The 26,486-nt window shown below is 38.3% G+C and overlaps 1 protein-coding gene across 8 annotated transcripts in view; it reads right to left on the bottom strand.

Annotated features, from left to right (window-relative positions):
- Nucleotides 1–26,486, bottom strand: part of RPS6KC1 (ribosomal protein S6 kinase C1) — a 221,036-nt gene that overhangs the window by 147,447 nt on the left and 47,103 nt on the right. For all 8 annotated transcript variants that reach the window (XM_004275247.3, XM_033438041.1, XM_033438040.2 and 5 more), the window contains one exon: nucleotides 7,161–7,276. In XM_004275247.3, coding sequence (XP_004275295.1) covers nucleotides 7,161–7,276 — 116 coding nt within the window. The remainder of the gene's footprint in view (nucleotides 1–7,160; nucleotides 7,277–26,486) is intronic.

Genomic DNA, 26,486 nt, shown 5'->3' with positions numbered 1-26,486 from the left:
AACTAGACAGAAAATAAGCAAGGATAAAGACGACAACACTATCAAGTAACTTGAATTAACAGATATTTACATAAAACTCCACCTGACAACAAAATATATGCTCCTTTCAATGTTGCTAGGAAATAAATCAGGTCTCAGTAAATTTTAAAGGGATGAAATCATACAATGTATATTTTCTTTTTTTTTTCTTTTTATAAATTTATTTATTTATTTTTGGCTGTGTTGAGTCTTCACTGTTATGCGTGGGCTTTCTCTAGTTGTGGCGAGTGGGGGCTACTCTTCATTGCGGTGCACATACTTCTCATTGCGGTGGCTTCTCTTGGTGTGGAGCACGGGCTCTAGGCACGCAGGCTTCAGTAGTTGTGGCATGTGGGCTCAGTAGTTGTGGCTCGTGGGCTCTAGAGCGCAGGCTCAGTAGTTGTGGCACACGGGCTTGGTTGCTCCGTGGCATGTGGGATCTTCCCAGACCAGAGCTCGAACCCGTGTCCCTTGCATTGGCAGGCAGATTCTTAACCACTGAGCTACTAGGGAAGTCTACAATGTATATTTTCTGACCACAACCACAAGAAAACAAAATTAGAAATCAACAACAGATGAAACTTTAAGAAATGCACAAATATTTGGAAATTAAAAAACATGTTTCCAAATAACCAATGGGTCAACAGAAAAATCATAAAAGTAATCAGAAAATACTCTGAACTGAATAAAAGTGAAAATAAAAAAAATTTATGGGATGAGGCTCAAACAATGCTAAGAAGAAAATTTATAGCTGTAAATGCCTGTTAGACAAGAAGAACCATCTCAAATCAATAACTTAAGCTTCAAATTTAAGGAATTAAAGAATTAGATAAAGAGCAAAGTAAACCCAAAGCATGCGAAAGGAAGGAAACAGAGTTTAGAACAGAAATCAGTGAAATGAAATAGAAAAATAGAGAAAAAAATCAATGAAACCAAGTTAATCCTTTGTAAAGATCAACAAAAATATCAAACTTTTAGCTAGACAGGTCAAGAAAAAATAGATAAGACACAAATTACCAAAATCATGAATGAAAGAGGGGACATCACTACCATACCTATAGAAATTTAAAACACTGGAAGGAACACTATGAACAAATTATAGAATTTAGATGAAAACTCCTAGGAAGATACAAGTTAACAAGCTGATTCAAGAAGAAAGAGAAAATTAGAATAGATCTACAACAAGAAAATGAACTGAATTAGAAATTTAAAATCTTCCCACATCAATTCCACTACTAGGTATATAACTAAGACAAATGAAAAAATATGTCCACACAAAAACTTATATGCCAGTATTCATAACAGCATCATTCATAATAGTCAAAAGGAGAAGACAATCGATATGTACAACAACTGATGAATGGATAAACTAAATTTGGTATATCCATGGATCCATAAAAAGGAATATTATAAGAAGTATAAAAAAAGGAATGAAGTATGGATACTGGCTATAACATGGATAAACCTTTAAAGTATAATGCTAAATGAAAAAATACAATTCCATTCATAATAGCAACAAAAGAATAAAATATTTAGTAATAAATTTAACAAAAGAAATGCCAGACTTATACCTGAAAATGGCAAAACATTGCTGAGACAAATTAAAGAACACAAATAAATGGTGAGTTATTTCATGTTCATAGATTAGAAGACAATATTGTTAAGATAACAATCCTCCCCAAACTGAACTACAGATTTAATAAAATTCCAATCAAAATTTCATCGGAATTTTCTGTTGATATGGACAAGCTGATACTAAAACATTTTATGAAAATTCAAAGGAATCAAAATTGCCGTAACATCTTTGAAAAATACAAATAAAGTGGGAAAACTTACACTTTCTGATTTCAAAACATATTATAAAGCTACAGTAATCAAGAGAGTATGTACTGGTAAAAGAACAGGCACATAGATCAACAGAAGATGTCAAAAGTCCAGAAATAAAGCGTTACATGTATAGTCAATTCTTTTTCAGCAACAGTGCCAACATACTTCAATAGGGAAAGGATAGTCTTTTCAACAAACAGTGCTGAGACTATTTGATATTCAAGTGCCAAAAGATTAATTTAGACTGTTACTTCACACTATACACAAAAATTAACTGAAAATGGATCACAGACTTCCAGAAAGGAATGTAGGAGAAAATTCTCTTGACTTTGGGTTAATCAAAGAGGTCTTAGATATGACAACAAAAGCATGATTCAGAAAAGAAAAAAAAATGGTAAATTATACTTCATCAAAACTAAAAACTTTTGCACATCAAATGACACCATTAAGAAAATGAAAAGACAAGCCATACACTCGGAGAAAATATTTGCAAATCACGTTCTAATAAAGAACATGTATCCAGATTACATTTGGAACTCTGCCTGCCAATGCAGGGGACATGGGTTTGATCCCTGCTCCAGGAAGATCCCACATGCCACATCCCACAGAGCAACTAAGCCTGGGTGCCACAACTACTGAAGCCTGCGGGCCCTAGAGCCCACGCATCACAACGAAGAGTAGCCCCCACTCGCTGCAACTAGAGAAAGCCTGCACCTAGCAACGGAGACCCAACACAGCCAAAAGTAAATTAAAGAAAAAAAAAATCACACAATACCAAGTGTTGGTGAGGTTACGAAATTGAAATTAATGCTACAGTGAGACACCATTATACACATAGTTATATTTTTTAAAGCACATGATACCAAGTGCTGGTGAGGTTGTAAAAGAACCAGAGCCTTCATACATTGCTGGGGAATGGTGAAGTCACTTTGGAAAACAGTTTGGCAGTTTCTTAAAAACATAAACTTACCATAAGACTCAGCGATTCCACTGCTCAATATCTATCTGATATATGTTTTCTATATGAAATGAAATTAGAACATTTTCTCACACCATATACAGAAATAAACTCAAAATGGATTAAAGACTTAAATGTTAGACTGGAAACTATAAAACTCCTAGAAGAATACACAGGTGGAACATTCTTTGACATAAATCATAGCAATATTTTTTTGGATCCATTTCCAAAGGCAAAGGAAACAAAAGCAAAAATAAACAAACGGAACCTAATTAAACTAAAAAGCTTTTGAATAGCAAAGCAAACCATCAACAAAATGAGAAGACAACCTACTGACTGGGAGAAAACACTTGCAAATGATATGACCAATAAGGGGTTAATATCCAAAATACATAAAGAGCTCATACAACTCAACATCAAAAAAACAGTCAACCCAATTAAAAAGTGGGCAGAAGACCTGAATAGACATTTTTCCAAAGACATACAGATGGCCAACAGGCACATGAAAAGATGCTTAACATCATTAATCATGAGAGAAATGCAAATCAAAACCACAATGAGACATCACCTCACCCTGTCAGAATGGCTATCATCAAAAAGACGACAAATAATAAATGTTAGTTAGCAAGGATGTGGAAAAAAGGGAACCCTGTGCACTGCTGATGGGAATGTAAATTGGTGTTGCAACTGAAGAAAACAGTGTGGAGGTTTCTCGAAAAACTAAAAACAGAACTACCATATGACCCAGCAGTTCCAATACATCCAAAAAAAACAAAAACATAATTCAAAAAGATATATGATTTATGTCATAGAGTGTTCTGCCTATGTTTTCCTCTAAGAGTTTTATAGTGTCTGGCCTTACATTTAGGTCTTTAATCCATTTTGAGTTTATTTTTGTGTATGGTGTTAGGGAGTGTTCTAACTTCATTCTTTTCCATGTAGCTATCCAGTTTTCCCAGCACCACTTATTGAAGAGGCTGTCTTTTCTCCATTGTATACTCTTGCCTCCTTTATCAAAGATAAGGTGACCATATGTGTGTGGGTTTATCTCTGGGCTTTCTATCCTGTTCCATTGATCTATATTTCTGTTTTTGTGCCAGTACCATACTGTCTTGATCTATAGTGAGGTGGATGGACCTAGAGTCTGTCATACAGAGTGAAGTAAGTCAGAAAGAGAACAAATACCATATGCTAACACACATATATATATGCAATCTAAAAAAAAATGGTTCTGATGAACCTAGGGGCAGGACAGGAATAAAGACACAGACATAGAGAACGGACTTGAGGACACAGGGAGGGGGAAGGGGAAGCTGGGATGAAGTGAGAGAGTGGCATGGACATATACACACTACCAAATGTAATATAGATAGCTAGTGGGAAGCAGCTGCACAGCACAGGGAGATCAGCTCGGTGCTTTGTGACCATCTAGAGGGGTGGGATAGGGAGGGTGGGAGGGAGACGCAAGAGGGAGGGGATATGGGGGTATAAGTATGCATATAGCTGATTCACTTTGTTGTACAGCAGAAACTAACACAACACTGTAAAGCAATTATAATCCAACAAAGATGTTTAAAAAAAAAGATATATGCACCCCAATGTTCAGAGTAGCATTATTTACAATGGGCAAGATATAGAAGCAACCTAAGTGTCCATCAACAGATGAACAGATAAAGAAGATGTGGTGTACATATACAATAGAATACTACTCAGCCATAAAAAAGGATGTAATTTTGCCATTTGCAACAGCATGGATGGACTCGGAGGGTGTTATGTTTAGTGAAATAACTCAGAAAGAGAAAGACAAATACAGAATGATATCATTTATATGTGAAATCTAAAAAATAAAACAAACTGATGAATATAACAAAAAAGAAACAGACTCAGATAGAGAGAAACAGTGATTATGATTGGGGAGAGGAAAAGGGGGAGGAGCAAAATAGGAGTAGGGGACTCAGAGGTACAAACTACTATGTATAAAATAAATAAGCTACCAGGATATACTGTACAACACAGGGAATGTAGCCAATATTTTATAATGATTATAAATGGAGTAAAACCTTTAAAAATTGTGAAGCACTATGTTGTACACCTGAAACTTATATAATGTTGTAAATCAACTATACCTGAATTTAAAAATATATATATATGTGGAAAAAGAAACTTTGTTGTATGAGACAAATAAACCCTTTTCTTGTTTAAGATAATATGGTGAGTTTTGCTGTTGTTATTGTTTACCTGCAGCTAAATAACCTTCAAAGACCATATTTACTGATCTCTATGTAAAGAAACTAAGCATCACTGTTGTGATATTACCAAATCAGTATCTCTCTCCTGCCAAGCACACTGCTTAAGATATTTCCAAATATTTTCCAAGACTAGCTTGACTTCTCTTAAACTGCCCGATTTTTTCTTCCTTTCCTTTTGTTTCTCATTCCACAAAGCCTAAAAATAAGTGTCTTCCAGCAACAGTTACAATTAGGAATTCCCAGACCCAAAAGAAATAGAATGAGCAGCTAGCTTTCATTTAAATTGTTCAGTCTAGGGCTTCCCTGGTGGCGCAGTGGTTAAGAGTCCACCTGCCGATGCAGGGGACACGGGTTCGTGCCCTGGTCCGGGAAGATCCCACATGCCGCGGAGCGGCTGGGCCCGTGAGCCATGGCTGCTGAGCCTGCGCGTCCGGAGCCTGTGCTCCGCAACGGGAGAGGCCACAACAGTAAGAGGCCCGTGTACCGCAAAAAAGAAAAAAAAAAAAAAAAAAAAATTGTTCAGTCTATGATCTGACCTCTATATCCCTTTTTTAGCCCTTGGCATGTGTTAATTTCCAAGACTGCCTTTCACAATTTCTATAGAGCAATATTCTTCTTGCTTACTAATGCTGCCATGGGATTTCCCTGGTGGCACAGTGGTTAAAAACCCACCTGCCAACGCAGGGACACAGGTTCGAGCCCTGGTCCGGGAAGATCCCACATGCCACAGAGCAACTAAGCCTGTGCACCACAACTACTGAGCCTGCGCACTAGAGCCCGGGAGCCACAACTACTGAGCCCGCCTGCTACAACTACTGAGCCCGCGTGCTACAACTACTGAAGTCTGCGCGCCTAAAGCCCGTGCTCCACAGCAAGAGAAGCCACCACGATGAGAAGCCCGCACACCACAATGAAGAGTAGCCCCCGCTCGCCACAACTAGAGAAAGCCCACGTGCAGCAACGAAGACCCAACGCAGCCAAAAAAATTAATTAAAAAAATAATAATAAGTAATGCTGCCTTTTTCTAAAAGCATAGATTCGCTGCCACATAGAAACAGCTGTATTTAGTAAAGAGCTAAATACTGTATCAATTTGACTTGGCCTTTTATCCTAAATATCTGCATTAGGTCATGAGCAGAAGCCAAATTTATCATCTCAGCCACGTTTGCAGAGTAATGAAAAATTAAGCAATTAAGTCAATCAGCAAGAATCTTATTGTTACTACAAACTTTTCTACTACTCTTTCTAAGTCGTAAGTTTATAATATCTTTCAAAAGATCAACTTCCTTCAGTAAACTAAAATAGGTCATAAAAAATAAATTCCTTTTGTAGATCCTTTGCTATATCCTTTTGTAAGATCCTCATATACCTTGCTGCCTATATGGTTTAAGAAATGACATATATACAATTGAGTAGATTTTTAGTTAAAGAAGGGAAAAAATAATTATGGCACAATCATCTAGCTTTTTCCTAGAGAGCTAAATGAAATAGGAAAACACATTAATATTATAAATAAAGACATTGATATTAACCGACAACTAGCACAGGTTCAATACAAAATAAGCTAGAAAATTATTATTTAAAATGAGAATGAAGGCATTACATGTCAAGAAACTTAAAACACTACTATCCAAACATCTGTGGTAATACAACTTGTACTAGTCTACCTCTTTAAGTTGTACGGTGACTATTTTTGTTCTATCTTTACATAGCTTAGTCTAATTAGAACAAATTTAATATAGACTAACAGAAAAGAAGACTACTACTGAAAGACACCTCAAAAAGTGAAGATAACTACTGGAGTTTCATCATATTTAAACATTTTAATGTGTTTCAATTATGATAGAGTAAATTACATAATCTCTAAACCTTCAGCATCAATTTTTTTTTAATCTGTGAATCGAAAATTATATACAGTTCTACATGAGATACAGAAGACATGCCATGACATTGTTATTTAGCTATTAACTTCTACTTATTTTAGTGAATTATGAAATTCAAAAGTAAATGACATTTTGTTTTAAAAACAACTTGAATCTTGCTTTACTACAAACTAGAAAACAAAGACATTTAATAAAATACAAAATATTCCAGAAAGAACACCAAACCTTGAAAAAATCTTCAAGCTGTTTACTGTTATAAAGAGCAGGAATATTGGCAGAGAACTGTAGCAGATCTTCAGCACACTGTCTCCTCTCTTCAATAACAGTTTCATCAAATCGTCCTAGAATTAAATAAGAATCAACACTTAAGGAAAGAAAGATCAAACACTGATTTATGTTAGTTTATGTTCACAGTTTAGAAAGCAGCAGCAGGCCTATCATTGCCTATTTGCTCTGCTTATCAGGCAACCTTCTGAAGTCAAATCTAGTCTCTACAATTGGAATCAGTAGTGCTCCCACCAGAAAAGAAAATAATGTTTCTGATAAAACAAGAGGCAGAGGTGTCAACTAGTAAATAAATAATGCAGTGATAATCTAAAGCCTGTCAATATAAAAAACTTACCATTTAAGAAGCTGGTAATTTGAAACTAAAGTTGAAAGCAGAATTAATAAAGAACTCAAATGCTTTTCTATAGTAATTTAATACTGTAATTACTCATATAATTTTCCCTTTCCCACTCTTTTTTGATTTATAAACGGAGCTGAAGAGAGAAAATTCCGAGAACATCTGTATGTCAGTGGGGTCAAAAACCTCAGCTTGAAGCAAAAAGCTTTCAAGCCAAATTCCATGTGTGATGCTGTCAGTGTACATGAAAGCACACTTGTGAGAAAAAAAAGAACACACACAGCACAGTGAGCTCTGGTTTGCAAGGTGATCGAAAGGTGGTTTTCAAAGAATTTTTTTTAATGATATATACAGTTTGAATGCTGATAAGACATTTTCAAATATGACCATTTTGTACTACTCTCAGATAAGATTACTGGTTGGCATTTGTCACATGCCATGTATCATACTGATTGCAATTTAGGTTCAAAAAAATACAAAATCAAAAGAGTAACACATCCCGTACTTAAGTGGCTTTGCAAAATGTTAATAGAAAACTGAGGTATAAAGAGATTCCTAGTTATAGGCACCACAACTTATTGGAAATAAGTCAACTTCTTTGCAGTTATCACTACAAAGAAGCAAATGAAAGAAAGGGAGGAAAAAAAGAAACGGATTAAAACAGAGCCCTCACTTGCTTTAGTCAAAGCATTAAACTACATCTGAGAGTACAAAGAGAAAAGAGGGTACTTTTGCAGTGCCACACTTCCTGCAGTAGCTCAACAAGTATTTAATATAACTATAAAGTAAGGAAATTTATTCTTTACTAACTTTTTAAAATATCACCTCTATTTTCCACCCACTCAGAAACACAATTAATGATTAAATTTTGGTGTGCTAACTAAATTTGTGCCAACTCTCTACTCTCCCTTGTTTATGGGGAAATCTGTTTCGAAATGCTCAACTATATTGTAAAAACACATAATTACAAAAAAGATGTTCTAAACTAGTAAATGTCACATCTAATCCAACATACTTTAATTGAAAACCAGCCCTTATGTGTAAGATTATACTATATCCCAGCTAAAAAACTGGACATAATAAGTAGAGTTTGTGGCAAATAACAGATTGAGGTTCAAGCATTTTGATTTTAATCATGATATCACCTTAAAATGGTTAACAATGTTTTACAGAAAGTGAACAGGTTTTTTCTATGGAATGTAAATAAGCAAGGTAGCATGATCACATTAAAAATGTTTGTCAACCTAAAGATAAAAGAGAGAGAGAGAGAGATTCCTAGTTATACTACCCACAGCAAGAATTTGAAACTGAACCACTAAATACCTCAGCTCAATGTGTCTCATGCTTATGGTGAAATGTCTACTTCATGGTAACTAAAAGAAATGGTTTTAGAGTTAGACCTGGGTTCAAACTACTTGCTCTATCATTCACTAGCTATAAAATCTTAGGCAGATTATTTCCTAATTTACAAAATGGAGAAAATGAGCAATGTACTTAAAATGAGCAGTTCCATACCAGGCACATAGTAAGCACTTAATAAACCAATCATGGTGTCTTTAAATCTTCAAATACCATCATAGTGTCTGGCATATAGAACATGCTAATATATTTTTGTTGACTGTATGAGTGAATAATAAAAGCATAGAAATACTTTCTAACACAAAGAACTATCTTACAGTGGAACATTCTATCCTAGAAGATAGTCATCTTTCACTGATAAGAAATTTTACGGACTTCCCTGGTGGTCCAGTGGTAAAGAATCCGCCTTCCAATCAATCCTGGGTTGGGGAACTAAGATCCCACGTACTGCAGGGAAACTAAGCCATGCACCACAACTATTGAGCATGCATGCCACAACTAGAGAGCACGCGTGCCACAAACTACAGAGCACATGCGCTCTGGAACACGCATGCCACAACTACAGAGCCCACGCACTCTGGAGCCTGAGCGCCACAACCAGAGAAGAGAAAACCTGCACACCACAACTAGAGAGAAGACTGCGTGCCACAATGAAGATCCCACGTGCCGCCAGACCCGACACAGCCAAAAACAGAAAGAAAGAAAAAGAAATTTTAACAGTGGGTCCATAAACAACTCCCTATGCTTAATGGATGGGTTACAACAATCCTACAAAACTCCACACATATGTCCACAGATACATTTTTCTAGGGAAAAGATCTGTGACTTGTATCAGCATCCTCAAAGAGCCCAGGCCCAGTAAAGGTTAGCAGGCAAGTGGCAATCAATTAGAGGATTCCTAACATTCAGTATGCTACTTCATTTACTTTGGGATAGCCAGCTGCTATCCCCATATCTGTTCTCGCCTTCTTTCTAAGTAAAATAATCCCCAATTTCTAACTAGGTACATGGCGGCCCAGGGAAAAAAAAAAACTATAATTTCCATCTTGCCTTGCAGTTACATGTGGACACGGACTAAATTCTGGCCAATAACATATAAACAATGGTTATTTTGCAGATTACCAGAAATCTCTTTAAGAGACAACTGATATACACCCTCACCTCCCCACCTCCCGCTTTTTCTTCTATCTCCTTTTCCCTTTCCAAGAAGGACTATGATGTGGGATGTTAAAAATGACATAGCCACAAGGCAGGAGCTTGGATTCCTGATTACTTTGGAGCTGCCCTGCCTCCTATGCTGCCCTGCATAGCCTACCTCCAGAGCTTATGCCATGAGAAAAAAATTGACGTCTATCTGGTTTTAAGTTTTGTCACAAGTAACCAAACCTAATATAATCCATTATGCTAAATCTACTTTCCTATTAGTTCCCAGTTCATACGCAACAATTACATTAAATTAAATTCTTCCAATGACAAAAAAACACATCTAAAATGACGCTGCTAGCATTCCGATCAATAATATTATCTGGAAACAAACTTCTAAGAGCCCTAACATGTAGAGCAAATTCTGTGGCCTGAAAACAATCTAAGATATTCAATCTTGGGAAAAAAAACGCAGGCCAAACAGGTTAAAATGACAGCTAAATGTCCATTATTCCTTGTTTTGCCTAAATAATAAATTAAGTATGTATCGGTGCTTATGATTATTGTCCAACATATTTATCCTGTAAACAAAAAAGTAAACTGCAGTACCTGTAAATTAGTATTTATGTGAGCATCTGCAATCTCAGAACAGAAATCCAGAAAATGCACATATTATATTATGCTTCAACCCACAAGACCACCTGATATTATCTTTAAATGAACTAACAACTTGTTGAAAAATTTTAATGAAAAACTTCCTAATATTTGATGACATCCTAAAAAAGTCTCATTTACTGGCTGAAACAAATACATAAAAATTTAGCTGCTTTAATCCTAGTGTGATCAATGACTCATCCCACCTCCCTATTAAACTAGATTTAAATGCTTAAGCAACAAGCATATCACTTCTAAATAGAATAAACATGTCAAAAGTGTGTCTTTGTTATATTTCTATTGATCTATGCATTTCTATTCCACTAAACTTGGACAAGCAGAGATGAATTAGAACATTTTTCAGAACGGAGTAAAACCAAAATTAAAGGCTAATGCATTAAAAGGTTCAATTACACTGAATCCTATCATCAGAACTAATGTGATGAAAGAACATGCTCACTTCTTTGTTCCTAAGATATTTCAAAATAACAACAACAAAAAACAGTATTGGCAGCACGAAGATAAGCAGATGAATTTTAATGCAGTAACTACTGGCCCTAATATATGTTACAAAGCCACCTAATTTGAAAATTAGATTAAGAGTTAGCAAGATTCTAATGGTAGACAACACACTAATGGCTATTCTCAAATTGTTAATCTTTTAATATCATCAACCTCCCTTAAAAGGCAACAACAAAGAGAAATTAGGAAACAGGTGCTTCTCTTAACAGTGCTTTAAATTTCCATTCACAGGAATGGAAATTTTTTTATTTTCCTGTGAACAGAGTAGAAAATTTATACGTAATTGTGATAGAAAATGTCAAACAAATTTTTCCTGAGGTTTATTATACAATATTACATACTATATTATTTGTGTGTGAGTATGTACATATTATCTTTAAGCCACTCCACCACCTCCAAATTACTGAACAGTGGTCTGCTATTAAAAGCTGCAAAAGGAAAATTAAACCAAAACCTTCTAACAAAGCTGGTAAAGCATTGGAAATAAAGTCTCTCTCTTTGATTTATAAGCTACCTTTGAGATTTTCTCTATGTTTTTTTAATTACGTAGAACACCTCCTGAAAGCAGCGTTCACAACTTTTTTTAAATGCAAATGCCGGTGACCAAAAACTGATTATAAAAAACTAAAAGTTATCCTTGACCAGTAAGAAACTAGCCAGAAAAGCTTGGTGCTAATTCTTAACTGTATTAAAAATTCATTCACAGAGTAAAAAGAAAAAGAGGGAGGCCAACGTTCTCAGGTGTGAATTCCCTCTAGTCAACAGCACCAAGAACATACTTCTAGTTAAACAAGCTGGATTTAAGACTCCGAGAAAGTATACTATGGGGAACCCTGAGGCATTTCACTAAGAGGGTGTTAGAAAGGACTTACAGGATTTGAGCCTGTGTTAGGTGCTTTGGGGAAAGATTCAAAGAAGTGGGGCTTTGTTTGCCCTGGCTTGGATGCTGTCAGGAAGTAGGAGTAATTCTATGATTCTGTTAATTCTATCTAATTCTATGATTCTATGCTTTTAATAAATCTTACTATGAGGCAAGAAGAATGAACAGAGGCTAAGGCTGTGATTTACAAGAAAAAAAGCTGTAGTCATCACGATAGCCAGGATGAAGATATGCTTGATCATTTTTGTGATTTAAAAAATGTTTTTGTCTGTGTTCAGACATGATTACAGAGTGGTCTCGTTTTAGTCTTGATCCAAGGACACAGAGTGGCCTTGTCTAATGTTCCTGTTCTGTGAAACTGCTTACGTTCAACAGAAGAACAGCACAGCCAGGCCAACTTTAAGAAACACCAAAGTCAACCAAATAGGTAGTGTCGGGCCAGTTCTTTCTTAGATCTGTCAGGAACTGCTTTGCCTTTCTCACAGGAAATCATAGTGTGAGGAGAGATGTAACAAAGCAAACAAAAAACAATGTTCTAATCATGAGAAAACAATCAGATCAAGATTGTGAAACCTACAAAACAACTGTCTCATACTCTTTAAAAATGTCAATGTCATGAAAGACCAAAAAAAATGCATAAGGAATAGTCTAGATTAAAGAAACAAACCTAGAGGCATAATCCTGGATCCAAAAAAGAAAAAAATCTAAAAAAAAAATTTTTAGGATAACTGGAAAAATCTGAATATTGACTACATATTTGATAATAGTATTATATCAATGCTAAATTCCTTGAGTGCTAAATTCCTTGAATAATATGGTATTGTGACTATAGGGGAAATATGGGAAGTAGGGATGAAATGTCACAATATCTCCAACTTATTCTCAAGTGCTTCAGTAAAAAAATGATACACACACACAGAGATACAGGAAAATGTGGCAAAATGTTCATCAGTGAACTTGGACAAAAGGTATATAAGTGTTCACTACACTGTTCTTTAGGGTCTTTTGGTAAATTTGAAAATTCTGCAAGTTAAAAAAAATTGGAGAAAAATAAAATGAGTTAAGTGTCATATTGGTGAGATGTAGAACCACAAGGGGAAAACAACTAACTCAGCCTAAAGGAAACAGAACTTCCTAGAAGATGAGACAGCTAAAAATCTTAAAGGCTAACCAGAACGTTCTCAGTGGAACAGTGCAACACTGAAGAAGGAGACAGAGAAAGTGCAGTATATTAGAGGAGAGGCAGACCGAGCAACAGATGAGCGCTAACAGTAGCTGACGTTGTGTCGAGCACTGAGCTATACACACTACAGATATGATCCTCAGAACAGGAAGCTATAATCCCTAACTCACCAATAACAAAATAGGCTCAGACGTTAATTTGTACAAGATCACACCGTTAAGTAAATAATGGAGAGAAGATTTGGGCCTAAATCTATCTGACTCCGAAAGGCATGTTCTTTTCACTGTAACACTAGAAGAGTAACTACATATCCAATGGTTCTGTAAATTACAATAGGACTCTCTTTTGCAGCTGAGGCTTATGTATTAAAAATGTGAGAAAAGCTAAAAGACAGATGATTAACCAACACTTCCCTCCATACAACCACAGCTGCTGCCTGCAAGGTTCACTGCAACTTTAAGTATTACAAATGGACTGTACCATTTATTGAAAGAGATAAATTGCTCACTTACTAAGATTAATAAGAAAATTTCACTCTTTAATATATAAGGATGTGGAGAAAAGCTGAAAATAATCCACTAGCAACAGACAATAATAGCTAAGAACCTCAACCAATTCAGAAGCCACTCCCTTTCACCCAGTGACACGCTTATTGTTTAAGAAGCCGGGCTGTACATCTCCCAACATTAAAGTTACAGCTACTTGGGTGCAGTTGAATTCCACAGTACAGAACGTATAAGGCAGAAAGTAAAAATATCCCTCCACCCACATCATCACAGGTTATACACATTAGGTATGACTTCACACAAATATGTATGTCTATTTAAACACAGATGGGATCTTACAAAACATATTGCTATGCAACATTTGTTTTCTGTATCTTAAAAATATATATTGGACATCTTTCTATATCAGTCTATCTCAAATAGCTGCAGAATTCTATTTATTGGCTAAATTATGGCACATCCATAGAATCACACAGGGAGAAAATTCAGTGTCAGTATTGAAAATGCTTCAAGGAAACCCATGTGTATATACATATATGTGTGTTCATATATGTGCTGTGTGTTCTCAAAGTTTGGTCCACAGACAGCTGGGGGTCCCCCCGAGGGCCTTTTAAGGGATCAACAAGGTCAAAACCATTTTCATAATAATACCAAGACAGAAGTTGCATTTTTCACCACATTGACATTTGCACTGATAATCTAAAAGCAATGGCAGTAAAACTGCTGACCTCTTGGCATGAATCAAGACAATGACACCAAACTATACTTACTAGTAATCATATTCCTTATTGCCACTCACTCATATTAAATTTTTTTAAATGCCAGTTTCACGTGAGAATGTCCTTGATGAAGCAGTAAAAATTATTAACTTTATTAAACCTCAATCCTTGAGACCATTTCTATTTTTTTTTTCTTTATTTTTGGCTGCATCGGGTCTTAGTTGCAGCGTGCAGGCTCTTTGTTGTGGTGCGCGGGCTTCTCTCTAGTTGTGGTGTGCAGGTCTTCTCTTATGTAGTTGTGACGTGCAGGTTCCAGAGGGCTCTGTAGTCTGTGGCATGTGGGCTCTAGGTGAGACATGAGAGCTCAGTAGTTGTGGCACACGGGCTTAGTTGCCTGTTCCAGTTCCCTGACCAGGGATCAAACCTGTGTCCCCTGCATTGCAAGGAAGTCCCTGAGACCATTTCTTTTTAAAAGTCTATGGGTAAAAAAGAACTATAACTACTCAGACTTGGATATTTGACAAATATTCTCTCAAAAATAAGCTGAGCCTAACACTTCAAGTAAAACAACCAATGGCATTGTTTTCAGTGATGAAATTCAAGCTGTCAATTCACTATAAGCTTGACAGCTTCGCAATACTTAAAAAATTTCCTTTAGAGATCTGTGATGATATTAACAATTTTTGATATATAATGAAATGGGTCAACATTTTCAAGATCTGCATAACTCAAGGAACAATCTTTTTCAAATGATCAATGCATGATGTTACAAGCTCATGCATAAGTAAAATATCCATTCAAATCTAAGACAGACCAGATGGTTTTTTTTTAATTTTTTACGTTTTTGTTTTTTTTTTTTTGCCTGTATTGGGTCTTCGTTGCTGCACATGGGCTTTCTCTAGTTGTGGTGAGTGGGGGCTGCTCTTCGTTGAGATGTGCGGGCTTCTCATTGTGGTGGCTTCTCTTGCTGAGAAGCACGGGGTCTAGGAGGGCGGGCTTCAGCAGCTGCAGCACGCAGGCTCCGTAGTTGCGGCACGCAGGTCCTACAGCGCATGGGCTGCAGTAATTGCAGCACGTGGGCTCAGCAGTTGGAGAGCACGGGCTCTAGGGCATGTGGGCTTCAGTAGTTGTGGTGCATGTGCTCAGTAGTTGTGGCTCACAGGCTCTAGAGCACAGACTCAGTAGTTGTGGCCCATGGGCTTAGTTGCTCTGCAGCATGTGGGATCTTCCCGGACCAAGGATCGAACCCATGTCCCTGCACTGGCAGGCAGATTCTTAACCACTGCACCACCAGGGAAGTCCCCAGATTAATGGATTTTAATATAACAAAGTACCAAAGGTTCATTGACAGGGTTTCAGATTCCATAATGCAATTAAACCTTTAAGAAATTACTGCTGTGGGGGGCGGGGTCAAGATGGCAGAGTGGGAGGACGCAGAGTTTGCATCCCCCCACAACTAGGGCACCTAACCAGATGCTGGTGGGGGACCTAAACACCCAAAGGGACAGGAGGAACCCCCAAGTGATAAGGTAGGACGTAGTGGGGAGCAAGGGGGGAGGAGAAGTAGAGGCCGAATGGGAACAGCACCCCTGAGGGGTGGCTGGGGGAGGGAAGGGGTTCCCAAGCCTTCAGAGACCCTTGGGGGTTCAGAGGATCAGAGGGGAAAGCGGCTAACGTTTCCCCTGCCCAATCGGGCCCTGGGAAGCCTGCTGGGGTCCCAGGCCAGGTTCTCTGCCCTCCGAGGCCACTTCTGGCCATGTGGGTCCTGGGGGCGTGGGAGGGATGGTGCGGAAAGAAGAGGAGAGGCGAATGGGGAGGGACCCTCAGGGATCGGAGGATCGGGGAGGTAACGCAGCTTGCATTTCCCCCACCTAGGCAGGCCCCGGGAGGCCTGCTGGGCTCCCCGGCCTGGTCCTCTACCTTGCAGGGCACCCTCCAACCGTGTAAGCCGTAGGGGCATGGGAGCAAGGTGGTGGGGGGAAAGGAGAGAGGAAGACAAGGGACCCTCCAGGAATGGAGGATCGGGCGGGACGTGCCTAGCGTTTCCCCTGCCCACTTGGGCCCGGGGAGCCTGCTGGGGTCCCGGGCCTGGTCCTCGATCATCCAAGATCCCCTCCAGCCATGTGGGTCCTAGGGGCGTGGCAGGGGGAGGGGGGGAGAAGAGTAGAGGCGAACGGGGAGGGACACTCTGGGATGGGAGGATCAGCGGGGATAAGCGCGGCTAACATTTCCCCAACCAATCCGACCCTGGGGACCCTGCTGAGGTCCTGGACCTCATCATCCACACTCCAAGGCCAGAGGCACTCCAGGGCCCCTCTGGCTGCACTGAGCCTATGCCCCGCCCCCATCCTCCCAGGGCCGTGGGTCCTAAACCTAGACCCCACCCCCACTTAATCCAAACCCCTGCCTAAGCCCCACCCCCCACAGCCAAGGCCTTTTCTGCTTGTTTTTCTTTTCCCTCTTTCTTGCTGCTGTGGATCTGTCTCATCTTGTTATTGTTTCATCTATATTTTTATTTTTTATAACATATCTGTTAGTTTTCTAATCTTATTTTATTTTTTACTCTTTGTTATTGTCTCCTCCCTTTTTCTTTCTTTGCCACCCCGCGTGGCTTGCGGGATCTTGGTTCACGGGCTAGGGGTTGGGCCTGAGCCCCTGTGCTAGGAGCTCTGAGTCCGAACCACTGGACTAACAGAGAACCTCAGACCCCAAGGAATATTAATCAGACTGAGATCTCCCGGAGGTCCTCATCTCACCACCAACGCCTGGCTCTACCCAACAGCATACAAACTCCAGTGCTGGAAGCCTCAGGCCAAACAACCAGTAAGACAGGAACATAGTCCCACCCATAAAAAAAAAAAAAAAAATGAGACAACAAAAAACCATGTTACAGATAAAGGAGCAAAGTAAAAACCTACGACCAAATAAATGAAGAGGAAATAAGCAACCTACCTGAAAAAGAATTCAGAGTAATGATAGTACAAATGATCCAAAATCTCAGAAACAGAATGGAGGCACAGATCAAGAAAATACAAGAAATATTTAAGAAAGACCTAGAAGAACTAAAGAACAAACAGAGATGAACAATACAATAAATGAAATTAAAAATACACTAGCAGGAATCAACAGCAGAATAACTGAGGCAGAAGAATGAATGAGCTGGAAGACAGAATGGTAGAAATAACTGCCGAGGAGCAGAATAAAGACAAAAGAATGAAAAGAATTGAAGACAATCTCAGAGACCTCTAGGACAACACTAAACGCACCAACATTCGAATTATAGGGGTCCCAGAAGAACAGAAAAAGGAAGGGTCTGAGAAAATATTCGAAGAGATTATAGTCAAAAACTTCCCTAATGTGGAAAAGGAAATAGCCACCCAAGTCCAGGAAGCACAAAGAGTCCCATACAGGATAAACCCTAGGAGAAACACACCAACACACATATTAATCAAACTATCAAAAATTAAATTCAAAGAAAAAAAATATTTAAAGCAGCAAGGGAAAAGCAAAAAATAACATACAAGGGAATCCCCATGAGGTTATCAGCTGGTTTTTCAGCAGAAACCCTGCAGGCCAGAAGGGAGTGGCAGGGTATACTTTAAGTAATGAAAGAGGAAAACTTACAACCAAGATTACTCTACCCAGCAAGGATCTCATTCAGATTTGATGGAGAAATTAAAACCTTTACAGACAAGCAAAAGTTAAGAGAATTTGGCACCACCAAACCAGCTTTACAATAAATGCTAGAGGAACTTCTCTAGGTGAAGAAAAAGACCCACAGAAACAAACCTAAAATAATTAAGAAAATGGTAATAGGAACATACATATCGATAAATACCTTAAATGTAAATGGATTAAATGCCCCAACCAAAAGACACAGACTGGCTGAATGGATACAAAAACATGACCTGTATATATATGCTGTCTACAAGAGACCTACTTCAGACCTAGGGACACATACAGACTGAAAGTGAGAGGATGGAAAAAGATATTCCATGCAAATGGAAATCAAAAGAAACCTGCAGTAACAACAGTCATATCAGATAAAATAGACTTTAAAATAAAGACTGTTACAAGTGATAAGGAAAGACACTACATGATGATCAAGGGAGCAATCCAAAAAGAAGATATAACAATTATAAATATTTATACACCCAACATAGGAGCACTTCAATATACAAGGCAAATGCTAACCATAAAAGGAGAAATCAACAGTAACACAATAATTGTAGGGGATTTTAACACCCCACTTACAGCAACGGACAGATCATCCAAACAGAAAATAAATAAGGAAACACAAGCTTTAAATGACACAACAGACCAAATAGATTTAATTGATATTTATAGGAGAGTCCACCCGAAAGTGGCAGAATACACTTTCTTCTCAGTGCACACAGAAGATTCTCCAGGATAGATACATCTTGGGTCACAAATCAAGCCTTGGAAAGCTTAAGAAAACTGAAATCGTATCAAGCATCTTTTCCAACAACAAGGCTATGAGATTAGAAATCAATTACAGGAAAACGACTGAAAAAAATCACAAATACATGGAGGCTAAACAGCGTGCTACTAAATAACCAAGAGATCACTGAAGACACCAAAGAGGAAATTAAAAATACCTAGAAACAAATGACAATGAAAACACGACGACCCAAAACCTATGGGACACAGCAAAAGCAGTTCTAAGAGGGAAGTTTATAGCAATTCAACCCCACCTCAAGAAACAAGAAAAATCTCAAATAAACAATCTAACCTTACACTTAAAGCAACTAGGGAAAGAAGAACAAAGAAAACCCAAAGTCAGTAGAAGGAAAGAATTCATAAATATCAGAGCAGAAATAAATAAAACAGAAACAAAGGAAACAACAGCAAAGATCAATAAAAGTAAAAGTTGGTTCTCTGAGAAGATAAACAAAATTGATAAATCTTTAGCCAGATTCATCAAGAAAAAAAGGGAGAGGGTGCAAATCAAAAAAATTAGAAATGAAATAGGAGAAATCACAACTGACACCACAGAAATACAAAGGATTATAAGAGACTACTACAAACAACTATATGCCATTAAAATGGACAACCTCAAAGAAATGGACAAATTCTTGGAAAGGTACAATTTTCCAAGCATGAACCAGGAAGAAATAGAAAATATAAACAGACCAATCACAAGCACTGAAGTTGAAACTGTGATTAAAAATCTTCCAACAAACAAAAGCCCAGGACCAGATGGCTTCACAGGCGAATTCTACCAAACATTTAAAGAAGAGCTAACACCTATCCTTCTTAAACGCTTCAAAAAAATTGCAGAGGAAGGAACACTCCCAAATTTGTTCTATGAGGCCACCATCACCCTGATACCAAAACCAGAAAAAGATATCACAAAAAAAGAAAATCACAGATCAATATCACTGATGAACATAGACACAAAAATCCTCAACAAAATACTAGCAAACAGAATCCAACAACACTTTAAAAGGATCATACATCATGATCAAGTGGGATTTGTCCCAGGAATGAAAGTATTCTTCAATATATGCAAATAAATCAATGTGATACACCATATTAACAAATTAAGGAATAAAAACCATATGATCATCTCAATAGGTACAGAAAAAGCTTCTGACAAAATTCAACACCCATTTATGATAAAAACTCTCCAGAAAATGTGCACAGACGGAACCTACTGCAACATAATAAAGGTCATATATGACAAACCCACACCAAACATCATTGGTGATAAACTGAAAGCATTTCCACTAAGACCAGGAACAAGACAAGGATGTCCACTCTTGCCACTCATTCAACATAGTTTTGGAAGTCCTAGCCATGGCAATAGAGAAGAAAAAGAAATGAAACGAATACAAATTGGAAAAGAAGTAAAACTGTCACTGTTTGCCGATGATATATTATACATTAAAAATCCTAAAGATGCCACCAGAAAACTACTAGAACTAATCAATGAACTTGGTAAAGTTGCAGGATACAAAATTAATGCACAGAAATCTCTTGCATTCCTACACACTAACAACGAAAGATCAAAAAGAGAAATTAAAGAAACAATCCAATTTACCATCGCAACAAAAAGAATAAAATACCTAAGAATACACCTATCTAAGGAGGCAAAAGACCTGTACTCAGAAAACTATAAAATGCTGATGAAAGAAATCAAAGATGACATAAACAGATAGGAGAAATATACCATGTTCTTGGATTGGAAGAATCAGATTTGTGAAAATGATTATACTACCCAAAGCAATCTACAGTTTCAATGCAATCCCTATCAAATTACCAGTGGCATTCTTCACAGAATTAGAACAAAAAATTTTAAAATTTGTATGGAAACACAAAAGACCCTGAATAGCCAAAGCAATCTTGAGGGAAAAAACATGGAGCTGGAGGAATCAGCCTCCCCCACTTCAAGCTATACTACAAAGCTACAGTAACCAAGACAGCATGGTACTGGCACAAAAACAGAAATACAGATCAGTGGTACAGGATAGAAAGCTCAGAGATAAACCCACACACATATAGTCACCTACTTTATGACAAATAAGGCAAGAACATATAATGAAGAAAAGACAGCCTCATCAATAAGTGGTGCTGGGAAAACTGGACAGCTACATGTAAAAGAATGAAGTTAGAACACTCCCTAACACCATACACAAAAATAAACTCAAAATGGATTAAAGACATAAATGTAAGACCGGACACTACAAAACTTTTGAGGAAAACAAAGGAAAAACACTCTGACATAAACCACAGCAAGATCTTTTTTGACCCACCTCCTAGAGTAATGAAAATAAAACCAAAAATAAACAAATGGGACCTAATGAAACTTAAAAGCTTTTGCACAGCAATGGAAACAATAAACAAGATGAAAAGACAACCCTCAGAACGGGAGAAAATATTTGCAAACGAAGCAACAAAGGATTAATCTCCAAAATATACAAACAGCTCATGGAGCTCAATATCAAAAAAACAAACAACCCAGTCAAAAAATGGGTGGAAAACCTAAATAGACATTTCACCAAAGATGACATACAGATGGCCAAGAGGCACATGACAAGATGCTCAACATCACTAATTATTAGAGAAATGCAAATCAAAACTACAATGAGGTATCACCTCACACTGGTCAGAGTGGCCATCATCAAAACATTTAGAAACAGTAAATGCTGGAGAGGGTGTGGAGAAAAGGGAACCCTCTTGCACTGCTGGTAGGAATGTAAATTGGTACAGCCACTATGAAGAACAGTATGGAGGTTCTTTAAAAAACTGAAAACAGAACTACCGTATTACCCAGCAATCCTACTACTGGGCACATACCCTGAGAAAACCATAATTCAAAAGGACACATGTACCCCAATGTGCATTGCAGCACTATTTACAATAGCCAGGACATGGAAACAACCTAAATGTCCAATGACAGATGAACGGATAAAGAAGATGTGGCACATATATACAATGGAATATTACTCAGCAATAAAAAGGAATGAAATTGGGTCATCTGTAGAGATGTGGATGGACCTAGAGTCTGTCAGTCTGAATGAAGTAAGCCAGAAAGAGAAAAACAAATATCATATAGTAACACATATATGTGGAATATAGAAAAATGGTAGAGACGAACCTATTTGCAGGGCAGGAATAGAGATGTAGATGTACAGAACAGACATGTGGACCCAGGGGGTGATGGGGAAGGTGGGCCGAATTGGGAGACTACGATTGACATATATACACTACCATGCGTAAAACTGATAGCTAGTAGGAACATGCTATAAAGCACAGAAAGCTCAGTTTGGTGCTCTGTGACGACTGAGATGGGTGGGATGGGGGGGCGGGGGAGGGAGGTCCAAGGGGTAGGAGATATAGGTAGACATACAGCTGATTCACTTCATTCTACAGCAGAAACTAACACAACATTCTAAAGCAATTATACTCCAATTAAAAAAAATGTTAATAAAAGAATAAGAAATTACCGCTGTCTACTCAGTCATAGAAAAGAATAAATTTTGCCATATGTAACAACATGGATGTACCTGGAAAGTATTATGCTTAGTGAAATAAGGCAGAGAAAGACAAATACTGTATATTTTCACTTACATGTAGAATCTAAAAAATAAAACAAACAAATGAGTATGACAAAACAGAAACAGACACACAGATACATACAACAAACTAATGGTTACCAGTGGAGACAAGGTTGAGGGGAGGGGCAATATAGGGGTAGGGAATTAAGAGGTACAAACTACTAGGCATAAAATAAATAAGATACAAGGATGTAATGTACAGCACAGAGAATACAGCCAACATTTTATAACTTCAAATAGAGTATAATTTTTAAAAATATCAAAGCACTATGTTGTACACCTGAAACTAACATAATATTGTAAATCAGCTAGACTTCAATAACAGAAAAAAGGAGGAATTTACCACTGTCAAGCTCTATGTATCAAAGAATATCTTCAGTTATCTGAAGAGCTATTAAAATACTCCTTCCTTTTTCAACTACATCATCTGTGTGACCCTAAATTTTCGTCATATACTTCAACCAAAACCACCACCACAGACTGAATCCAGAAGCAGATACAAGAATCAGCTGTTGGGACTTCCCTGGTGGGGCAGTGGTTAAGAATCCGCCTGCCAAGGTAGGGGACATGGGTTTGAGCCCCGGGGAGATCCCACATGCCACAGAGCAACTAAGCCCGTGCACCACAACTACTGAACCTGCTCTCTAGAGCCCGCAAGCCACAACTACTGAAACCCTAAAGCGCGCCTAAAGCCCTTGCTCCGCAGCAAGAGTAGCCACTGCGATGAGAGGCCCACACACCGCAACGAAGAGTAGCCCCTGCTCGCCGCAACTAGAGAAAGCCCGCACAGCAAAGAAGACCCAATGCACCAAAAATAAATAAATAAAATAAATAAATTTATTAAAAAAAAAAGAATCAGCTGTCTTCTTTTAATACAGGCATTGGAGGTTCTCAAAAGTAAACTAATAGTACTCCTCTAGTTTTTTTGCTTTGGAAAAATCATTTTTCATAAAAATATTAACATGTTAAGTGTGTTTTTATTCTTAATTTAGTACAATAATATTTTTAAACTTCTAGTATGGTAAATATTAAGAGATATAACCAAATACAATCTTCAAGCTTCAATGATTTTTAAGAGTGTAAAGGAGACTTCTGAAGCCAAAGCGTCTAATAATCTGATAAATATCTCCTGTGTAGACATGAGAATAGATGTGTAGTAAAATTTACCAAAAACAGGAAAAGGTATATTCCAAATTATCCTCCCCAACCTGGTCAAATTTCTACTCTTCCTGTATCTATTTCCCCATAGTAGCTATAATCAAACTTTTAAATTTCTGCCATGAGACTGACTTTTTTTGGGGGGGGGGGGTGGCTGCATTGGGTCTTTGCTGCTGTGTGCGGGCTTTCTCTAGTTGCGGCGAGCAGGGGATACTCTTCGTTGTGGTGTGCGGGCTTCTCATCGCAGTGACTTCTCTTGTTGCAGAGCATGGGCTCTAGGTGCGAGGGCTTCAGTAATTGTAGCACACAGGCTCAGTAGTTGTGGCTCGTGGGCTCTAGAGCGTAGGCTCAGTAGTTGTGGCTCATGGGCTTAGTTGCTCCACTGCATGTGGGATCTTACCACACCAGGGCTCAGACCTGTGTCCCCTGCCATTGGCAGACGGATTCTTAACCACTATGCCACCAGGGAAGCCCGTGACTGACTTTTAATATCATTGCCTGTAACTACTCCAATTCTTAAATCTTCACTCATTTTCTTTTTGCTAAATTTATTTTTCAAGCATTTATATGTTAGGCATGGTCCTACATGCTGAAGATATATCCATAAGTAAGAATAAAGCAGTCTCTAAACAACACAGCTTAGAGTTGAAAGGGGGAGGAAAAGACAGTTAAGTACAACATGAGGGAGGTTTCTTTACTTTCAGAATACAAAAGAAAAAAAACTTTTTGATATGGATTTAGAAGTATGATTCTTAAAACTCCTCAGATTAGTCTATTTTTAAATTATTTGCATCTTCATAATAAAAGTAGAGTGTCACAAGATTTAAAAACTTGACAGTAAGAATGCCACATCCTAAAGCACTTCTGGATCATGATGCTCACTTCAACTATGAGACTCTAAGTTTCTTAGAAGACAGAGATTGAGTCATTGTATCCACAGTGCTTATTTCTAAAATGTTTCTTGAATTAAATATGCCCATAAAATTTCCAGATAATTAAGAGCTAAACTGAAATTTATCAGAGAAGACTCTATTAATAACAGATTTGTGGCATGTAACCAGCTGCAACTTTAATCAGGACAGGTGTCAAGAAAAAACGTAGGGAACCATAGATCTTGGATAGTAACTATGAACAAAAGGCAACAGAAATGTGGAGCACCAACGGAATGTCTGGACTCAAAGGCCAAAAGCAAGCAGTCAAAGGTTAATAGCCTATGATAACAAAGAGTCTGTGGATCCTCCTAATGCTTAATAGGAGAACGGAATGAATGGATGGACCCATCAGAACTAATGGTTCTATTGCTAGTGACCAGCTGCCCACATCCCTCAATTGTTTTTCACCTTTTTAATTATGCATCCAAGATACTTCTTGCTATTACTTATATTTCAAAATATCACTATATATCATAAATTGTTAATATTTAGTATTAAAATTAAATAATTGTAGCAAGAAGCTTTCGATGACCACTTTATCCTGGCATAAATGCCACTGATGTTGCTATACTATATAAGATTCTCTGCATCTTGTGCCCAGATCTCAAGGAGCTGTTAAAACGTGCTGAATATCCTGAGGAAGCAGGTGTGAAGCTCAGTTAGTACTGTGGTCCTGCAATCAAATCAGAATGAAGAAATCCCTGTGCCACGTGGACTCTTAGCCAATGGAGACAAGGTAACATCAGATCATCCAGAATTCTTCTAAAATGAAAGACAGACAGTAGGGTTCAGTCAAGAGATCAAAACCACACAGTAATTGGAACAGGAAAAGTTTAATATAAAGAATTATTAACCATGACAATGGAAAAATGAAACTCTAAAGTGAAAAGAGAACTCTAAAGAATACCCCAGGGCACCCAAGGAAGAAAAAAACTGGAAGGGGAAAGCCCTCCCCAAGGTTAGGACCCAGATTTTCTTGGAAAAGGTATGGTTAGAGCCACTGGATGGGGGAGACATTTGCTGGGTTTCCCGGGCCAGAACTGGTCCACAGTTGCCAGGAAAGACCCCTGCAGACTTCAGAAGGGACAAGTCTGGTGGGTGGGCAACGAGAGAGTCACAGTGCTGGGAGCCCACTCACAAGCAAGGTAATGCAAGGCCTGGGAGACACAGTGGCAGTGTCGGGAAGGCCACAGGAAATGACTTTCTGAAGTAATAAAGGCAGGCCAAAGCTGTCAGACATGCATGGAGAAGGAGAGGGGCATCAAGAATCTGTTCACCTGCAGGGCAACAAGGCCTTAGGTCTACAGTGTCCCTGTCAGGAGGGGTACAGGGTGCTAGCAGGCTGAAGCTGAGAGGCAGGTACACAGAGGAAGTCAGAGAGTCTGAAGCCCATTCTCCAATAGGTCTGGGGGACCTTGGTGTGCTTAGCTAGATGGCCATCAATTGGCTGGGGCTGCAAGCTTATCAGGAGCCTGAGCTCTAGGTATACAGCTGAGGCAGATGCCTCTGGCAACGGTGCAGCAAAAGCAAAATGAAAAACAAAGCCCATAGAACACTGGAAAGAAGAAGAAAAGACCTCACCCTCCCACAATGCCCCTCCCGTGTCCTCTACTGTGAAGCTTAACTGCATACTCACTGTAAAGGAAAATGCTTACAGAGTCCAACCCATTAATGCAGAACGGGAAATGAAAGAAGGGACCTGAAGGGGAACTCCCTGGAGGTCCAGTGGTAAGGACTCTGCGCTTTTACTGCCGAGGGCACGGGTTCAAACCCTGGTTGGGGAACTAAA

This window comes from Orcinus orca, chromosome 1 (assembly GCF_937001465.1).
Source record: "Orcinus orca chromosome 1, mOrcOrc1.1, whole genome shotgun sequence".
NCBI lineage: Eukaryota > Metazoa > Chordata > Mammalia > Artiodactyla > Delphinidae > Orcinus > Orcinus orca.
Note: the sequence above shows the minus strand (reverse complement) of the source record. Positions and strands in the feature narration are given on the sequence as shown.